Raw genomic sequence first — 20,156 nt, forward strand, 5'->3', positions numbered from 1 at the left:
ACACTAGCTGCTGAACGCCGTGGTTTTATTTGCTCCCTACCAAAACATCTGCATGAATTAGGGTGTGCTTCATGTAAACAATATATAAATGAGATAAAGTGGCCTGGTGCTTGATTTCACGCACCGAAGTTTCCGAAAGTTTCATGAATCAGATGACGAGTAGTTTGTACATCATTAAAGGTGTTCAAATGTGCGCTCATTTTTATGCAACTTTGATGAATAATAGACAATGTGTTTGTTTTTTTTTGTATTTATTCTGATTTTGAAGGGTAATGTTTTTTAACAAATAAATGCTTACTGCTCTAAGACTGTTGTACATTCCTGTAGAAAACTGAAATACTCACTTAAGGCTACTGCACAGCAGATGTGCCACAGGGTAATTTCAAGCCATGTCACCTACTTTGGCTTTTTGTGATCTCGTTCTCATTCTGGGTTTAAATAAATACACTAATAGCAAAATGCTGAGTGGCATGTTTAGCGCTGAGAGAGATCGAGCAGCGCTGGAATTCATCAGTCGACAATGATGTGTGCACCCACATTAAAAGCAAGGACTTTGTACTTTTGGTCTTTATAGTGTATTGGAATATTGGAAAATTATTATAAAGACTGTAGAATGTATGTTGTTGGGTTTGGAGTATGTTCAAACTCACCCAATATTAATGATGGAAAAAAGGCCAATATTGTTGTGCCTTAGGATATTTAAACCTCCTGAAGATCTACCACCCCACAGAATTTTGCTCCAAACTCCAAACTTGCCTTATCGAGGTAATCAGGTTCAAGAGCAGCTAAATATTTGAACTAGGTATGTTATGTTTGATTATGTTACTGGTGCTCAGTGTCACTGCTGTATTGAGAATTGTCTTGTGGTCAGAAATGGCCTGTTGATGTGGAAGGTGCCTGATAAATTATGAATGACTACAGTTAGGTGTTTCTAAAGTGGACAGTGAGCATATATATCCCAGTCCACCAAACTGATATGACTTCTTCTGTTAACCTAGCTGCTATTAAACCTGCTCATACTTAGCTTCTCAATGATCAAAATTTACAGAGCAGAGCACCGTTTGGGTTCAGCTATGACCGAGAACCGCGATCTGTCAGCTGGAGAAGGTTCGAGTAGCTTTGTCAAAGCCTGAGACTGACACTGGAGGTCATTGTGTTACCTAATCAGCCCAAGAGGCCGTGCGCCAGGATGAAGGACGGCCTGCCTGACAGGTGCTGACGACACAGATGCCCCTCCGATAACATACAGAGGCCACTTCTCCCTCTGCTTATGCAAAGTAGCGCTGTAACCTGATATTCGGTCTGATCGTGGTACAGGTGTCCTTTGTTATGCGCTGTAGACTTTACTTACGCCCTCAGCTCTCGCCATGGTGACTTTTACGTCTATTACGTTTGTTTTATAATGAAACAAGCATTGGCTTTTGATTTGAGGAACTTCCAGTCTGTTTATGGCCTCAGACAATGAAGGACGTTTTTCAATAGGGTAACAGCTGTTGTTAAATGTCCTTGAGGGGCCCTCATGCAGGTTAGTGAAGGTTTGGTCTGTATATGTTTTATTTATTTTATTATTTTTTTCAGATGTCTACAATTAGGCTACAGACCTCATTAGCAGAAACAGGATAGGTCAGGTAGATGAAGGTATCCTGTATCTTCTGCTCACAACAGATCTAAGTTGTTTTGCCACTGTGGTGATTCAGAAATTCAAGATAACAGTGAAGCTGATCACAGTTAAATCTGAAATAATTAAATGTTCAGTGGAATGAGTACTCCACACTAGAATGCTCCACCCACAAATGTCATTGAATGGTGGCACAAATCATTGAACATATTGAGAATCTTTGCTACTAATTTTATTTAATACCCAAATTTATATTGTATTATTAATTTCAAATGATATATTTTGGCTGGTCACGTTGTTAGGAGAGATTAGGTGTCATTTTTCCTTAAATGTGATCAAGCTAAACGAATGAGGAAATGCCACTGTCATTTCCAACTTTTTAGCTACACCAGCTTGGTAGCATAGCATTTTAAAGTGAAACCCTGAAGGGAAATGCCTTTTTTGTTTTTTTTATATAAATATTTCTGCATAATTTGATCACTGAAATGTAAACAAAGTCATTTAGAGTGTTTTTATGTGAAATTATGTATTGTAGAGAAACTTACCAACTATAACCTTTTTATACAATGGTAGAGATAGGAACCAGGGGTCACAATGTTTACAGTGCAAATATAGCCATTTTATTTACCATACAAAATGACCAGTGAATCTACACGTCTTCTGAGTTTTTATATATCATGTTTATGGTGGTAAAATAGGGGTAAATCCAACAGTCCATCTTTTGAGTCCTATTTTGCATTACAACACCCTGCATGTACCTCTCCACCATGAATTGATTCTAAAATCTATTTTTTTAATTTACATTTAAAATTATAACATTTTAAGGTCAAAAGCTTTTCGTGAACCTACCATAGAACATTGTCGCAGGCATCGGCAATGTATTTGTGTCCATTTCACATAATAGTTTTCTTTGATGTGACTTTTAGAGGCATTAAAAGCTTCGGAGGTCTGGTTAATATCACCACCACTATAAACTAATTTCTCTAGGACAGACCATTTCACCTCAGGCCATTCTCAGTTATGATTCTGCATCTTAAAAATTTAATTATTCAGAAATGTAAAAAAAGGGTGAAAAGTTATGCACTACAGTTTCTCACTATTTTAAATGGGGGAGCTTGTCCAACCTCACTGTAGCTTAGAACGAACACATTTGTGGGCGGAGCATGTTTTGTTTGCAACAAAATGTGGCTGAGCACCACCAGCCCATATTTACTGTTGGCCCTGTTATCCTTTAACGAGTTTTAGCAGTTTCTAGAACGTTCTTTAACCTGCTGCGGGGAGGCAGTTGCACATGCACAGGAAATCCAGATTATGTTTGATGTCTTTGCTCTCTCACTGCTGAGATCAAAGAAACAAGCAAGAGTGTAAGACACAGCCTTCAACTGATAGAGGAACTTAGCTGTTATGAACTCATGAAGGATAGTGGTCATTACTTTGAACATGCTGGGAAATGATGTTGATAAGATTGCAGAGTGCAGGAAGTGACACAGGCCATGATGCACTTCTGTGTAAGTTCTTCTGTGTAAGACAACAGTAGTGCAGAATGGCTGATTCTGAACCTGTGGGGCCCTTAAGTGACAAAAGTTTAACTACTGTTGTAAACGCATTAATAATTTACTATATCACTGTGTAAAAGTTAGAGACCACTCTTCACTCAAATTAATTTCTAGTCAAAACAGCCTTTAAGTTCAGACCTAGTAGACCACCAGTACCATCACCATCAGATAAACCGCACTTAAAAGCTTTAAGTTCTGAGAGATGGGAGAAAATCAAACTCCACTTTTGCTTCAGATCTGAAGGAATCCACAGTCATGGATTCCACTGTGAGAAGACAAAGCAGATATGGGTCTGAAAGGATGTGTGGCTGTCGAAGCTTTTACTCAGAAAAGAACATCAAGAAGAAATCAAACAAAGAAGCTGCTCATGTTCTTAGAACAATGGACTGACCACCCCACGGTCCAGACCTTAACATGATTGAGTGTGTTTAGTGCTATTTAGCAAAAAATGCAACAAACTTCCAAGACTGAACTTTGGAGGTTTCAAAAATATCCTTGCAAACTTCTTTTTAAGAACTGAAAGCAAGTTTTCTGAAAAGAATGGAAGCTGCAAAAAAGGTGAAGGGTAAATGCTTCTGTGTTTTTTTTTTATTAAATATATCGTCACTGTCCAAAGAAAAACACGTATCTCCATTTTTTTATTTTTACTTTTTTACATAATTCGAGCACAGTTGACGTCCTTTACATTGTGTGAAATTTTTTTCATGATGAATGGACCAGTAGAAATGCTCCAACATGGCTTGGAATAACATCTCTTTGCATGAACTGAAATGAAGTGTAAAGAACATTTTGCCCTCTCCTGTAAAGTAACTGTTTTCTTGATGCTGAAAATGTAATAATTTTTAATGGCTATTTTGACTGGAAATCAAGTAAATGAAGTGTGGTCTCTGACTTGCACAATACCACGTGTAATATTACATTGTAAGGGGCAACAGAACCTTTAAACAACTCAGTTGTTTAGAAAATACAATAACTAATAAATGAATTTAAATAAATAAGCAAGCTACTTCTTGCCCAAATCATGATTGACATAGTAATAACAATAACAAAGCTGCTTGTGGTTTGGGGACCCTAAGTGACAGCTTATACTGCTTATAGCATGAAACGTCCCTGTGCAGTATTGCAGGTGCAGTATTGACACATTTACACAGCTCAGTGTGTTGCAACTTTGCAACCAAACATGAATAGCTAAGCATGACTTTTACATCTCAGTGTTTTCATCCTCTAGTGATGAGGCTTATCTTTGTTAGACGGTTCGCTTCTCTTGATGTGTGTGTGAGTGTGTCAGAAGTGGGTCAGCTCCATAGTGTGACACAAGATACTGTAAGCAAGAGAGATGCTATATGAGGCAAGTAACACAGCTCAGCCATTCAACCACATCTGTCTGTAGTCTTAGTTTATTATTAATACACACACTCAGACACACACTGAGCATTCCCTGATCGTAAGTCTGTTCTCATTCACTCCCACCCGCTTACTGACATATACACATAGACATATACTGAAGTGCTTGCATCATACCATTCAGTTTTGCAGCATATGCAGATATTTGTTGCAGCTGATAACCCTGAATACCCCAGATCAAATGGCATGTTTTATAGATTTAAAAGTGAAAATGATTACATCCTCTATAGGGCACAATATATGAATTTTTTTTTCTGCATATTTTAGTGCTGAATTTTTATTTAGTTGTTAAAAATTGAAAAATAAATAAATAAAACAGGCCTCGAACTGTAATTGTGCATTAAAATGTGCAGAATTGTATTCTCTGTAGAGGATGTGTTCATTTATTTTCACTTAGAAAATCAACAAAAAAGTGTAATTTGACCAGGGGTGCCCAAACTTTTGCATACGACTGTATCGGAACCAAACCATCTGTGTAGTATATGTAATAAGAGCTCTGTAGAATCCCATTTTTACATTTTAATATACAAAAGTAGTGTGCATGCATGTATGCATAATGCAAACATTAACACAAAAAATGAATACCAGGCACATATTCAGGCACTACTTCTTTTTGCTGTGTCGTACAATGTGCTGAGACACCACTGTATTGTATCAAATCCAGTTTTGGACTTTGTGTATAATTACAAGCCTAGAACGTAAAGACAATGGGACAAATTTAGATGTCTAAGCGATCGTTTTCATAGGGCTTTCCGCATATAGTTGTTTGAAACTGTTTATAAAACGTGCATGAACTGAAGTGGTGTTGCACCCCAGGTCTAGCCCATTTAACCCTCCACCAAAAAAAAAGGTTTCTCCCAGTAAAACCTGACCATTTCCATCCCTGTTCACACATATTCATGCACTTCACACAACTGAGATTGCCTGAACTGCAGTTTGTTAGTTTGTGTGTGTGTGTGTGTGTGTGTGTGTGTGTGTGTGTGTGTGTGTGCGTGTGCATGAGTGTGTGTGGCCACGCTGACATTCTGTCATCACTGTGGACTAACAGCTTGTTGCCTCCAGCATCGTGGCTTTTTCTTTCTTGCACCATATTTCCCTTGTACCAATACTTTGTCAGTGATGACTCCTTTCAGACAACTGGCTTTCCACTTCATTTTCAAAAGGCTTGTATCCAACATTCAGAGTAAAAGTGCCTCTGAAATACCAACTAAAGCATTAGTTGGGCCCGATATTCTGACCTGACGTGACGCCCAGCACAACTTTTTAAACCCATGACTAATGACAAAATTCTGTTGCAACCTGACTGCACTGTTCAAGAGTTTGGAATCTGTTGTCATATTAATTATTGTTATTCAATGATAACTTATACTGTGTAGATCTTTGAGATTCGAGATTGTTATAAACTAGACACCAAAATGTAAACCGACAAGAAGTTAACAAGACAAGAAGTACAAGACATGGTACAAAAATAGCAAATGTATTAAATAATAAACTGTAATTATCTATCTATTTATTCTAATTTCTTGTCATGTAATTACCATGAATAAGTATTTGATCAGCAAGAGCTGGTCACTACATTTCAAGTATAACGCCTTATGGATATTAATGGAGTCACTACAACTATATGGTAAATGAAAATGGTCAATCCAAACTTGACTCAAACCTGAATAAAACACCACAATCCTAATGATAGGATGATAGTCACTATCAGATAAAGATTACAAATGTATTCATCAATCAGTGCCTTTCAAACAACATCGCAAAGGCTTTTGGGCTGAATAAAGTTTACATTTCATTCTGGCCTTGAGGGCCACGGTAGACCTCACCTCAACAGCATAAGCATATCCAGTGTGCCAGATTACAAATTCTTTAAGTTAATAAATCTAAGGTGAAAAACTAAAGTAGGGCTAAATGCAGGCCAAAATCTGTTAAATGTGGGATGCAGATGACAAAAACTCAAATGTGAGACTCAAGCTCAACAAATATTTGAAAAATGACATCCAAACTTGCCAGGAATAGTCGAGTCCTGATGATTTGGACGATTTCAAGCTCTACTGAATATAACTGTGCCAAAAGGGGGAGCTGGTGCTAGCTTAGCACATTCACTGAGCCATGCTTCACTTAACTTCACTCAGATTTTTACCTGGCTTGCTCCCCAGCTTTTATTCCTTCAGTACTTTCAGCTGAACAAAGCCACCTAAGAAGCCGCTGGACCACTGTACCTCGTCCACCCCATTGTTCTAATCGGCTGTACTTTCTTCGGTTCATGCAGGCTAGAGGAAGGGTGGGAGGTGGGTATATTTAGCTGTGTTGGGCCCTCACAAATGCAGGAATTCCTGAGAGAATTGTTGGAATGTGTGAATAAGAGAAAGGAGGAAGAGGATGCTGCAGAAATCTGAAACGTTCATGTCTTTTGCTCATAGATGACAACGAGGATGTCCCTGTTTCAGTCCATCTTCTGAGTCTAGAAATAGAGTGGATCATTGCTAGCATGCATCTTAGCCTGGAAGGGTGTGTACACTCTTAAAACTAAAGTTTAAAGCCCCATTGAACTTAAATCAAAGTTTTCTCTCTAATTAAGTTAATTTTGTAAATTTTGTAAATAATTAAATTAAATATTCATGTGCAGAGCATGTCTTAGAAGTAGCTTCCCAAAGTCCAATAAATGGCTGCTTTATTTCACCAGTATTCTTCCCTTTTAGTGTAAAATGGGAGGTCCTTATAGTGGGTAACACCTCCATAAGCATTTCCTAACCAATCACAAGGCTGATGTCTCTTGCCCCGCCCTCACAAAACAGTTTCAGAGTCAGAGAAACTTAGCGAGCTAAAGCTAATCTGGCATACCAAACGCTAGCAAGCTGCCTGTTGCCCTTTCATTCGTTTATCCATACACATACATTGTTCCTTCAGCCATTCCTTCATTCACACAATGCTGATCTGTTTGTCCATGACTTTTTTCATCCAGTTACCCTCACATAAAAGCTAGAAAATAAATGTAATTCTATATGAGAGGCAGAGCAGGCTAGGAGTGTTGGACAGAGAGCTGTCAATCAAACTGCTAATTAGCCATGCCCACACGGTTCTCAAATTAGTCTGATCAGCGGTTTTTAAGCTGTTTGTGTTTGTCTTATATTTTTCATTCAAGCTTTGTTGGAGTTCAGTATCGTACAAATATCTTTAATATATTTAGTGTAAAGGTTCTATTCCAGGTGAAGGTTTTTTCCTAGAACCATGTCCAAGCTAAGAACCATTATTTTCAAAAGTGCTGAGACGTTGGAAACGTAAGCAAGTTCATGCAAATCATGTGGGAGTGCTTAGCAGCAGCGAGTCAAATCTGAGCGCCTGTTTCTTCACAGATCACTGACTAGCATGCCACAGTAGCCTTTTGCTCTCAGCCAGACAGCAAAAGGTTCACGGGAGGATGCACAGGCTTTGGGTTTTGCAGCCAAATAAAAGGGAAAATTTTCATGCTGTTTAGTTATGTTAGTATGACATTTAGGCCTGTTTTCCCCCTCCAAGAATATTCTGCCTTACTCTGCATTTACTGAGGTATGGTGCCATATAAAAGCACACAAGCACCAACCACTACACATTTTCAGTCTTCATGTACTCAGTCTGTCACAACAGAAAATTATATCTGCGGTCTGGTGACATTTTACTATTTGGAGATCACCAAAGCACAGGTTAATTTGATATTAATTCACTTCTCACTTGTGTATTCTGTTGAACTTCTACTGAAAGTGCAGATTCTGAACTTTCAATGGAGGAGATATTTTGTGATTTGAATTGGGTGAAAGTAATGGTTGCAGATACATTTTTGTTTTTGAGTACTGATAAATCATCCACATTTTTGATGTTTCTTAACATTAAAACAGAAAAAAGTCAAAAGTGTAGAGTCAAGCTGTTAAAATAGAATGTATGAGTATAGGATTGGACTGAATGATTTCTTATTTCTTATTTTATCATGATTGAAGAATGCATAGCGCAAAACCAGAGGGATCTCCAGAATGGGCAGAAATAGCATTTTTTGGCTCGTGTGAAAAGGGATAAAAATGTCTTATCCAATCCATAAAAATGGATTAAAATAACAGATCTCATCAGGAATCACTCAAATTATAGCACCTGCCCCAGGCAAACTAATCCAGCTTTAATAGGACTTTACTGTGTCATTAAATATATGATAATATCATTACATTTAAATAGAATAAGAAAAGAAATATCTCACCAGCAGCTGTACACACATCCAAATTTAATCAACCATTTGTTTGCCAGACCTGATTGTATCCCCATGGTTTCAAGTCTGCACATCAGAACATGGTTTCAAACTCTGAAGAAGGCAGCTGAGGTTTACATTTTCATTACCTCTTCTCACTCTTGCGCTCTCTCTCTCTCTCTCTCTCTCTCTCTCTTCCCCTCTCCCCTCAACCTTGACTCTATCACTCTACTCGGCACATTAGCTGCTGTGCACTTTGCTAATCGTTGAAATGAATTCCCTCTGACTGTGTACTCAGGCTGTGTGTGTGTGTGTGTGTGTGTGTGTGTGTGTGTGTGTGTGGTTTCCCTCCACTCAAATGAGACGAAGCACATCCAATGCCCTGAGGATCCCCATGAATAAATGATCCTGCTTTTTTTCATTCTTATTCTTTTCCTTTCCTCATCCTACAAAGAAAAAAAAGGAAATACACTTTGCGTGCATTACGAAGAATGTAGCCAGCAGCTAAAAATATCCTAGTCAGAATCTTTGTTGCTAAGGCTTGCTCAGTGACAGCTACAATCCTCACACCCCCCACCCCTCATTAGAACACCCCCTCAGATGAGTGCTCTATTCCAGAAGTGGAATTATTAAATGTCCAAACAGCTTGCTATTTTTCCATCCTCTTGTTCCATAGCCTGACGTGTTAAAAAGAGACAAGGAGGTGCAGTGTTATGTAATGTTCTTTTTGGAAGTGGGGGGGGGTAGAAAAAGGTAGAAAAATCCAAGAACAGAAACAGAGATTGAACAGACTTGAGAGAGAAAAAAGACTGAATGAAATGAAGGAGAAAGATCTCCTGCTGAAAGCTCTTCTCTGATGATTTCTGTAATTTTAGACAAGGAAACAAAGGCCTTACCTTAATCAGTAATCTCATACAGGCTTGCTTATGCTTATTATTCTTTGAGCGAAGAGTGACCTATAATTCTGAAACTGATAGACACATTTAACATTTCAAAAACATATTTGCAATCACTGATAAAATCTTACAAAAATAACATAAATGGCACTTTCCATGAATAGAGTTCATTTTAGGCCTCGGAACTCTTTTTCTGTTTATGTTTTTCTTTGGTGATTTTGATAAAGTATTAATCAAAGTGAATTCTTTTGTTTTGAGACTAAAATGACTGAATAACAGGGCTGAAGTGAGTAACAGCGTTGAGGACAAAGATCATATTCCCCATTAAGCTGAAATTAATGCAAAAAAGAAACATAAAATGTACAACACAGAGCAGAAGGGAAAGTTGCAAAAATGTTTTGGTCAAAATGTTTTCATTAAAATATTTGTTTCATGCCATTTGCATTATATTTTCATTTAAAAGTAATTGAAAGTTTAAAAAAGGGTAACAGTTTTGCAAAATCAGCTTAAAATAAGCTAGCATTCATAGTTAGTTCATAGTAGTTTACTCCAAGAAATAACAATAATTTTGGTAACAAGCTTTCCCTTGCAGCCAAATCAGTTTTTTTGTATGTAAACTGAGAAAATAAAATGAGAATACATACTTATCTCAGTCATTCTGCAGAAAACAAGAAGACAATGAAAATTACTGTATATATCATAATAACTGGAATGTTCAGTTTTTTTACGAGGGAGAACAGGTTTTGACGTAAAATATGGGACACAGGTTAAAATGACTTAAAATAATTCTTTTAAGATTAAATTGCTTGTAAATGAACCAAATAACATTGTAATTATGGTGTTATTGGAAGATTGTAGTCAATATATTTTAGAGAGAAGTTCAATGTCAGTGAGGTGGGATAGCTCAAAATTACCATAATAAATGTTTGTGTTTTATGATCATTTAAATGCTAATGTTAATGATTTTATTTTAAGAACAGATTCCTTTACTTTTCACAGAAATAAAAAACAACAGTAACTTTATTGCTTTTAAAAAGGTAATGGGACATAAACAGAACTCTGTTCATGGAAAGTGCCAAATAATCTGTAGTGTTTGGCTTTTTTCAGGTTGTTCTGGCTGCTATGCAGTCTTTACAACAAAGGGGGACTTTTCCCTCGTACACTTTTACCAACAAGCCATTTGCAATGTCTCTGGTATGATACGGGGGATTTGCACAGTCCTTCACAGGTGGCTATAAGCTTCGATTACTTCATTGCTATGTTAGCATCATAGCTCCAGTGCAAATCTTTAGAAATGGGTAAAAGTGCATAGCTGTCAAGTATTAAGGTTTACCCCTGAGACTCATGTTTTTGTTGCTTTTTCAGCTTGAATGTAAATCTAAAATGTTTTACATCTATTTTTATTCTCAAAATAGTTTGTTTCACACAGCATCATCAGAGTAACAGCCCAAACTGGACTAGTCTATGTATTTGGATTACTTTTCAGTGATAATTTTCATCAAATTCTACAAGTTTATATTTCTTTTAAAATTAAGTAGACAGATATGAAAGTATGTCTAGCTAAAATAGTTAAAAACAGCAGTAGCAGCCATATTGTAGCATGTAGTTTTGTCTGCTTTTATAGATTTGCTCTGAAGCTAATAAGCTATTGTTGCTAACAAGTAAGAGAAGCTACATGTTTAGCACTGTGCACATCAATAAAACTGGACAAAAGTACATAATATAGCTAAAAACAGCAGTAGCAGCCATACTGAAGCATGAATTTTGTCCGTAGTTTTGTCCATTTTTCTGTCATGCTGGTTGATTTTTAGCTTAACTATTGTCAGTCCATTACATGGTCATTACTTCCGTCTCTACCTTAAGTACACATAAGGGATCCTGACAAGATGTCCATTTGTTAACCACACATGAATTTTGAATGAAGAGTGTCACTTCCACATGCTCATTGTTTTAGGCAGGAGCAAAGGATTGTGGGTACATTGTTCATCAGTTGTGGCCGCTTTTTTGTCTGAGCATACACACTTGCGGCTCAGCGTGAATAGAGACGTCTGTGACAATCTCAAGGGAAAGCTGCGGTTAGCACTGTCATTTGCATATGTTCGTGTGCACACACACGTCGTGGTTTAGATCAATAAAAGCAGCTTATGTGGCCCTGCTTGATCCATCTGTGACACAGCAGCCTAGGCTGCTTTCATGTTCCACTGATCTGCTTTTAATAGTTGCTAAGACTAATAAAACCCCCACTACTGCTCTAATAAAGCTTATGCAGCGTGAACACGGAGAGAAACACGCCCTTGTTACAGTTAGATTGTAATACAAATGGATAATGTTATGTACTTCTGTGTTCATCTATGTATTTCATTCATTTCCATTCAGTTCTTCTTATTTAAACTGAAAACATCAGCTGCCTTTTACATTGTGTGAATTTGTATGATGAATGAACCAATGAATTGATCTCATTATATTAACATACAGTAAACTTAAGAAGGTTTTCTACTTCTTTTATAAAGTTACCATTTAAGAGAGACGTGTTTTATGAGAACATCAAAATACATGGTAAAAAATATACTTTTATCGATAGATTGGATTGGACAAGGTGTAACCATCAGCAGATAATGACAGATGTTTTGTAAAAACTGTTTCAGGTTTTCATCCATGAATCAAGCATTGCCCTCACACCATGCAGTGATGTTAAATCGGCCCAGCAGGGAAAGCCATCTCTAGCGTTCGATCGTGAAAGTGCATAGTGCATGTAATGATCCAGACTCTTATTACAGTACAAATAACTGTGGCCATCTTGGCACCCTCTGTTGTCACAAATCTCCATCAGTCTTGTTGCCTGCAGCAGCTGGAGAAGCATTCTTCTGTTCTCTGTGGAACCTTAAAGGATGTCTTGATCATATATTGGATCATATGTTTAAAATCAAACATATAAAATCATCTTGGACATACGTTTAAAGTCTGATCAGATACAGTTAGGTCATTAATAATATCAAATGACTCATAGATCTTCTGCTCTGGGTTTTAAATACATAAGAAAACACAGTACTTTTCAAACAGTCAGGAGTTTAACCCTTCACTGGCGATAACTAAAGAATGTTATGATTTTGTATTGACTATTTCTCATGTGTAGCTCATCAAACCAAAAAGTGTGGATCCTATACTTTTAACTGATGCCACTTTTGTGTAAGTAACATAGGAGATAATTTGTAATCATATCAATTTAAGGAATAGTTAAGGTTGTGGATTGTTGCATGGTGGTGGTGGATCTCTTACATATTTGCCAAAATTTTTGTCATTGTTGACATCAAGAAAAAAATGGAAGCCCAGATTAAATATAAATGTAATTCATTATGTAACTTCGTAATCAAATATGTAGCATGTTTAAATAATTATCTAGGCTAATGTATAGTCAGATAAGATGAATATCTCTTGAGTTGATAAGCCTTCTCAGAAATGAGGTGACTCTGGGCCCTCCAGGTGAAACTAGACTCACTCACTCAGACAGGAGTATCAAGTTTCTCTGCGTTACAGAGGCTCTGAGCAAAGTTGTGTTGTTTGATCTTTAATGCTGTCTATAGTCAGTGGCAAACCATGAGAGCTAGGCCTTCAGTTCAGGCCAAAAATATGGACAAATATGGGCATTCCATATGTGTAGTTGAAGCTTGCAACAGACATCATGTGCAATATAATATATATGTTGCATTTTTACAGCGAGTCTTTCAGTAAAAGCTGCTGCTGCTGCTTTCCATTTCTCACAACTGATTGAAACCTAGTTAGACTACCGCTCATACTTCACACTCAGTGACAGCCAGAAAGCATGAAGTGATGTTTTTTCTCACAAAACTAGTCCCAACTATTGTAAATAAGAATGCAATTGGATTTGATTCCTCTATCACTTCCTAATTATATTGGTAATTAATCTGGTGGGGAAGTTCAGCTCCTGAAGGCTTAACCAATGAGAAAACTCGACTGACTTTGAGAAGAAAATTTTTTTTTCCACCAGAAGTGTTTACAAAAATGTAAAAGAATACATTGGACACAAAAATTAACTATAAATTACCAACATGTATATTTTTGAGTTCCTAGAAATCATTAGGCCTTCTCTGATGGCCTAGAAGGCCCTGAGGGTTCACCTCTGTCCATACTCTTACCTCTGTTGAGGTAAACAAGCATAAAGATTGTGGTCGGCAACTCATTAAACAGTCTGTTGTGCTGCTTAAGGAGCCTTTCTTTATTTGCATGCTCTTGGTGTTGGACCACATCTGTGTGCAACCTCACCTGGTCTCCACTGACGCAAACAAAGAAGTTGCTCTGCCTGTTACTGACTTAACCTCAGCATCTTTGAGTTGGTTCTGTTTGCACAGTGTATTTTTTTTTTTTCATAACGCAATTTTGCATAGATCCTAGACACCTATCAACTTAGCCAGGTGGTTAGGAAAAATGTATAAAAAACCTTAAGCTAGGGTGTCCACTTTCAGTGCTGGAGTGCCTTAGGCCAGCACAGTTTGGTGGTTTCCCTGCTCAACACCACACCTTATTCAACTCAGCGGTTAGTTACCAGGTTTAGTATATGTGCTTGAGCATGAAAATCACCAAACTTTGGCCCTCCAGGGCTGATATCAGACACCCCTGCCTCAAGAGGAGCAAATGTGAACCCATCCTTGTCTGGGCCGGCACTGGACAGGGAAAAGAAACATGGATAAAATTTTCACGGAGGATTAAGAGGCATTCGGATAATTTAGAGGAAAGGTTTATGAGCCTCGTAACTGATGTAAAGGCTTTTGTTTGTTTATTCTCTCTTTCAGAATGCTGCTAAAGAGGATGAGGAGGAGAACGCAAAGTCTCTCTCAGAGGGAGAGATCAAGGCAAAGATAGAGGAGTACAACTCCAAAGTTTCTGAAAATGGAATGAAATTAGTGAGTACACAATTTTCTACCTGCCAACATTTCAGAATCCAAATCTAAACCTTTATATAATATCAGAACTGAAGCAAATCTAATTCTATTCTGTTCTACTGAGTGACCCTGGACATTGTTGCACAATTTTTAACTTAACTCAAAAATAATTATGAACTTTTGTTTTAGTTTTGTCCACTATAATGATGTTTGTCTCTTCCAAAATCTATTTTGAAGCCTTGCAATATAGCAAGAACATTTATTTCATTCATTTATGTTTTTACATAATTCATAGCTTTTTTCAAACACAAAAATCCAAAAACAACTTGGTGCTTTGTATTTGTCATCCATACTCCATTACAGCGTAAATACTTCCTCCAGTCACATTTGTGCATTGCGTGTACTTTTAAAAATTATTACCAAATCATGCCAAAATAATGGATCTGAAAGAAATTGTAATGAAATTTGAGATTTCGTGATACACTGAAAAATATCCTAAAGAGATGTCATTTAATAAATTGTTGTGAGGTCAGATATTTACATCAATATTGCTCACTGATGCACTTTCCCACTGTTCTTCCTCAGGCTGATGATGGCACTTACACAGGCTTCATTAAGGTTCACTTGAAGCTGCGGCGGCCGGTCACTGTGTTGTCCCCAGATGGGAAGGGCCCAGGCTGCAGTCTGGCTGCAGACGGTCCAGAAAAACGCACATCCTTCTACATGCCCTGTGACACGGTAAAGCAGATTCATGTAAGCAGCATCAACACAGTCAGCGAGGTCATCCAGGGTCTGCTCAAGAAGTTTATGGTGCAGGACAACCCACGCAAGTTCGCTCTGTACAAGCAGACACACAGGGATGGCCAGGGTAAGTAGCCGCACTAGTGTGAGTGTGTGTAGACAGGGTCTGGGTGAGAGACTGACTAAGTGGGTGTGGATGTGATTGCACTGTTAGCGTGACAGAGAATGAAACTGAAAACGCTCTGTGATTAATATATTGCCTGTCTGTTTCAGTTTGCTGATTGAAATACAATATAACGCTAATGTACATGTTTCCTGCTTATGTAAGATCTCTTCCAGAAGCTGGAAGGTTCTGAGCACCCCCTGTATCTGCGCCTGCTGGCTGGCCCTGATCTGGAGAACCTTTCATTTGTACTAAAGGAAAATGAGACTGGGGAAGTGGAGGTGAGTTATTTAGCAGTGCCTGCACAATAAAATCATACAAAAACCATGAAAACAGTACGTTAGAGTCGCTAAATATATTGTTTGTTCACTAATGCCCATCCTGGCTTCTACGCCAGTGATATCACAGACCGCAATATGCAAATAAGCACACTAACAAAAATTATTTTATGTATACTACTTTAGTGACTAATTAACCTAACTATGCTCTGCCCCCAAATGCATCCTTTTGTAGCTGTTGTGTGGCTGGACAAGCGTTACAGAACATGCAAAAATCCAATTTGACCTAATAAGAGTGCTAAACTCTAGTAAATGTGTGTAAAAGTATTTTATAAGTTTCAAATGAATAAAATATTGTTGTGTTTGTGTGAAGGATCACTTGGTTAGGATAAAATGGATGTAGCTGTGGGTTGTTTTGGCTAAACAGAAACTTTACTGAATTCATCTTTCTAGTAAATATGTTCCATCGCTATACTGTGGCATGGCTGAAGCAGAGATACAATAATAAGAGAAGACAGCTCACTGCTTGAATAATGAATGATATACCACTCAAGATGGCAGCTCTATTATGGAAAGTTTAGCCTTTCAAAAAAAAAAATTCTCTTTTATCAGCAAGCTGACATGTGAATGTGTAATACCAGGAGATGAAAAAATGTCCTATTTGAACCCAAAACGACAAACAATATTTGCTGTTTGGTCTGATTTTACCACTAATTTTAAATGTGTTTAACATTAATGAGCTGCGAGTTTTGGATTTCTCTCCCTATTCAAAGAGATGGGAGCCTGGTCTTGTATGACTGGAAGCAACACAGCCATTGCCAATATGGCCATTGTTTTCTGTCATTACCTGTCATTTGTATTGCTGAGGCTGATGAACAGTTTTACAGAAAAACTAATATGAAGTTAATAAAGAAGGCAGTTACAACACTATTATGATGGTGCATTAAATTGTGAATATTTCTGGTGATGGAGATTAATAGTTCAGCATGGTTGTTTAATGTAATTATAGTCATTTGAAGTGCTCGAAGTATGTACATAACATAGTCAGTCAGGTGATATAAGCAGTGCCCCCCCCCAGCTGAAATGCAACCACCACTGATTAGAAGGCATATCTCAATCACAATAAGATATTTTGTACATGCATCCCCAAGAGTTTAATTAGCTTCCTTCAGTTTGCTTTTTGCTAAAGTCAGATATCCCTTGTCTGAAAAACTGGTTATTCGGCTGCTTTAATGAATCTCTCTCTTTGTCATTTAGTGGCATGCGTTCTCAGTTCCCGAGCTGCAGAACTTCCTTACCATCCTGAACAAAGAGGAGAGTGAGCGGATGAAGCAGGTAAAGATGCGCTACGAAGCCTACAAAAAGAAGCTCGTAGAGGCTCTACAGGAGGTCCAGAACAACCCCGGCTAGAGCTGCGGTCCTTCCGCGCCCCTCAGTTCACTGAGCCCGGTGCACGGCCGACCTTGAGCCCTACCCACAGACTCTTGAAACCCATCAACAAACTCTCAAACCTCTCCACTCAGGACTCTCCAAAGGCCCTCAGCACGCCTCTGCACACCCCCATCACGAACTCTGAACCTTACAGAGAGGACTCAGGTGGTGGGTGAAGTGGGGGACAGGACAAACAGAGTGAGGGGAAACAAATCAAAACAAAAGGCTCACTGGTGAACGGAGTGTGTTTCTGACTGACTTGGTTTAGATGTTTGAACGGGATTTTTTTTTCCTTTGTTTTTGAGTCAGCTCGGGTCTGTTCACGTTTCTTTTACAATGCTGCTGCTATTGCTGCTACTGCAAGTGTTACTTAAGGCATGACTTTCGCTTTTGGTCTCTGCGCTATAGCGTCTCACGCTATCTTTATCCAGGAGAGGTAGAAAAGAGGTGGGTGCTCATCCCTTTTAGGCTGTGAAGAGCCTAAGTTAATTACGAAAATCTGACATAAAAGCTTGAGGTAAATCCAGGTCGAACCCGTAGATCACATGCTGGTTAAACTAATTGTAAAAAACAAAAACAAAAAAAAAAAAATCAGTACTCTCTCTTCATTCACTCACTTGCATTTGACTGCATAATCTATATTCCTGGGAACCTCTTTACTAATAACATTGAGAATAATGTACTGTATCTCAGCTGACTTCTCACCCTCCTACGCAAAATCAATATGCCATTTGGCAACAGCTTCCTCTGTTACGATCATACACCATCCAAAATCAATAGATACTCTTCCTTAGCAAAATTATGATGTGGCTTTTAGTAAGCAACTGTAGGCTACGTGTTAAACTCTCATTAGAGGTTTGATAGATGAGTGTCAGCACCCACCACTGTATATCATCCATATACATGCATGCGTACATTTGAAAAGATCTGGGATGCTTTTTCCAGCCTAATGTATTATAAGCATGTCCTGACGCAGACGTTTTTTTGAACCCTACAGAAATGTGAAATGGCTATTAGCATTCGTGTAGACTGTTACAAAAGAGCATTTAGTGTCAGAGATTAGTCAAAGAAAGGGAATGTTTTGTCTGTTCTGGTGTGGTATGAAAGCGTATGGAAGCACCCAGCCTCTACACTGACCTGCCACTCGTCTGTTGTATAATGAAATCATAGTGCTAATAATAAAAAGTAATTTACTAACAGAGAAAATGATAGCGACAGGTCTGAGGGCTGAGCAGTCTAATTCGCAGATGACCTCAAGGTAGGACACACAGTAACTCAATTATATAGAAATACAGAACATTAGTGTTCTGCACGTCATCTGATCCTAGATCAGAGCTCCAGCTGTGGGAGAATTGTGAAATACAAGCTTGCTTGGGCAGACAGAGGCTGTGGACTGTCTTTCATAAGCTGAGAAACACCATAGTGGATATTACACCAAAGTTAATCAGGACATATACCCCTAGTATTTTTTTAATGTTACTTTATTGAGTAAATAGGGGATATGTCTGATGATATAAATCGTGTGTATTGTAGATTATAGACTTCTATGATTTTGCACACCAACATAGGCCACCAAGTGGTCAGCCAGTATATAGTAATCCTGACTATTCTGTGATGAGGGCATGAGATGCTTTGTGCTTTCCCCTTTTTCTGTTTGGGAAAAAAATGTATTCATGTTGCTTTAATGTGTGTATGCTACTTAAGCACTGAGTATGTGCAGCAGAGGATGTGTGATTTCATTCTGTCTGCAACACTGTAGTTTCATCGCCACGTCTATAGTCATACGGAAAGCACAGAAAGGAGATGGGCTAACAGTATGAACTGTACAACCTGATAATGACACCCATGACACCCACAGCCTGTGATTTATCCTTCTTTAACCCACTGCAGAAGCACATGAGGCTCATCGGAAGCCAGGGACAATCCAAACAGGCTGAGGGTCTAGTGGGAATATCATCACGTCAAATGTCGAGAAGAGGCTTTGGGCAAGGCTGAGGTTTTTGTTATACAGTACAATCGCCTGGGTTGAATTAAAGGAATACTCCAGTGTTTTTCAACCTATTCTCTGTCTGCTGCTTTTGTAGCATACGCTCGATTACCACAGACGATAATCTCAACGTGATTCCTTTACTAATTAAAAGAACATGAAACTAAAAGCATAAAAGCAGCTGAAGTGGCTGCCCATGGACTTCTGTTATGAGTCTGCTTTGAGTTAACTGCTTTTCTGTTCTTTTCTAAGTACAACTGAAACTGAAACATATGATGCAGATGTGGCAGGTAGAGATAAGGTTGAAAAAATTACTACAGTATTCCTTTACCCGGCCTCAAATCAACACTGTAAGAGTTAATTTAACACTGGCTTTTACTGCATAAGCTTGACAAGAAATGATGGCCAGGAGAGTCATTTTTCAGGGTCCCTTTTTGCCCTGACCACTCCATTATCCACACCACTCTTTGGCCCTTTGCTACCCTATCAGTGTGGATGTGCCTCCTTGTGGACGAGAGGTGTAACGCCCAGCCATGAGAAGAACGAAAGAGAGATCTTGTTGCGTGTGCTCGGGCCGCTGCTCTTTTACGGCCATGTTCCTGCTGGCAGTGCCTTCTGTCTGCGTGTAGCCTGACCTGAATGTGTATGCATATGCTGTGTATGTCTACCCCAGTAGCACCACATATCAAGAGACTAGATTACTAGAAGCATGAAGGCAGGAACCTGGTGCTTTTAAACGTGGCAGAACTCTCAGGTCCCTGTGGGACTCTGAGGATAAACGTATAAGAGAGAGAGTGACTGTGTGTATGTTGTGTTTAACTTATTTTAAGTTTTCTCTGTGTGTGTACATTTGGGGTTGTGGACAAATCAATGCTGTCTGGCAATCTTTTGTTTTGAGAGTTTAAATATGTATAGCATCTCTAAAGCTGTAAAGATACTGAAGAATGGTAAATAAAAACGGTAATCCTTTC

The 20,156-nt window shown here is 38.4% G+C and overlaps 1 protein-coding gene across 1 annotated transcript in view; it reads left to right on the top strand.

Moving 5' to 3' along the window:
- Positions 1-20,156, top strand: part of rassf5 (Ras association domain family member 5) — a 67,100-nt gene extending 46,944 nt beyond the window's left edge. Inside the window, exons 3-6 of the mRNA XM_036559457.1 lie at positions 14,496-14,606; positions 15,171-15,453; positions 15,655-15,770; positions 17,025-20,156. Of these exons, the coding sequence (XP_036415350.1) occupies positions 14,496-14,606; positions 15,171-15,453; positions 15,655-15,770; positions 17,025-17,177 (663 nt within the window). The 3' untranslated portion in view covers positions 17,178-20,156. The remainder of the gene's footprint in view (positions 1-14,495; positions 14,607-15,170; positions 15,454-15,654; positions 15,771-17,024) is intronic.

The sequence above is a fragment of the Colossoma macropomum genome, unplaced genomic scaffold, assembly GCF_904425465.1.
Source record: "Colossoma macropomum unplaced genomic scaffold, Colossoma_macropomum, whole genome shotgun sequence".
In the NCBI taxonomy this organism is placed as follows: Eukaryota; Metazoa; Chordata; class Actinopteri; order Characiformes; family Serrasalmidae; genus Colossoma; species Colossoma macropomum.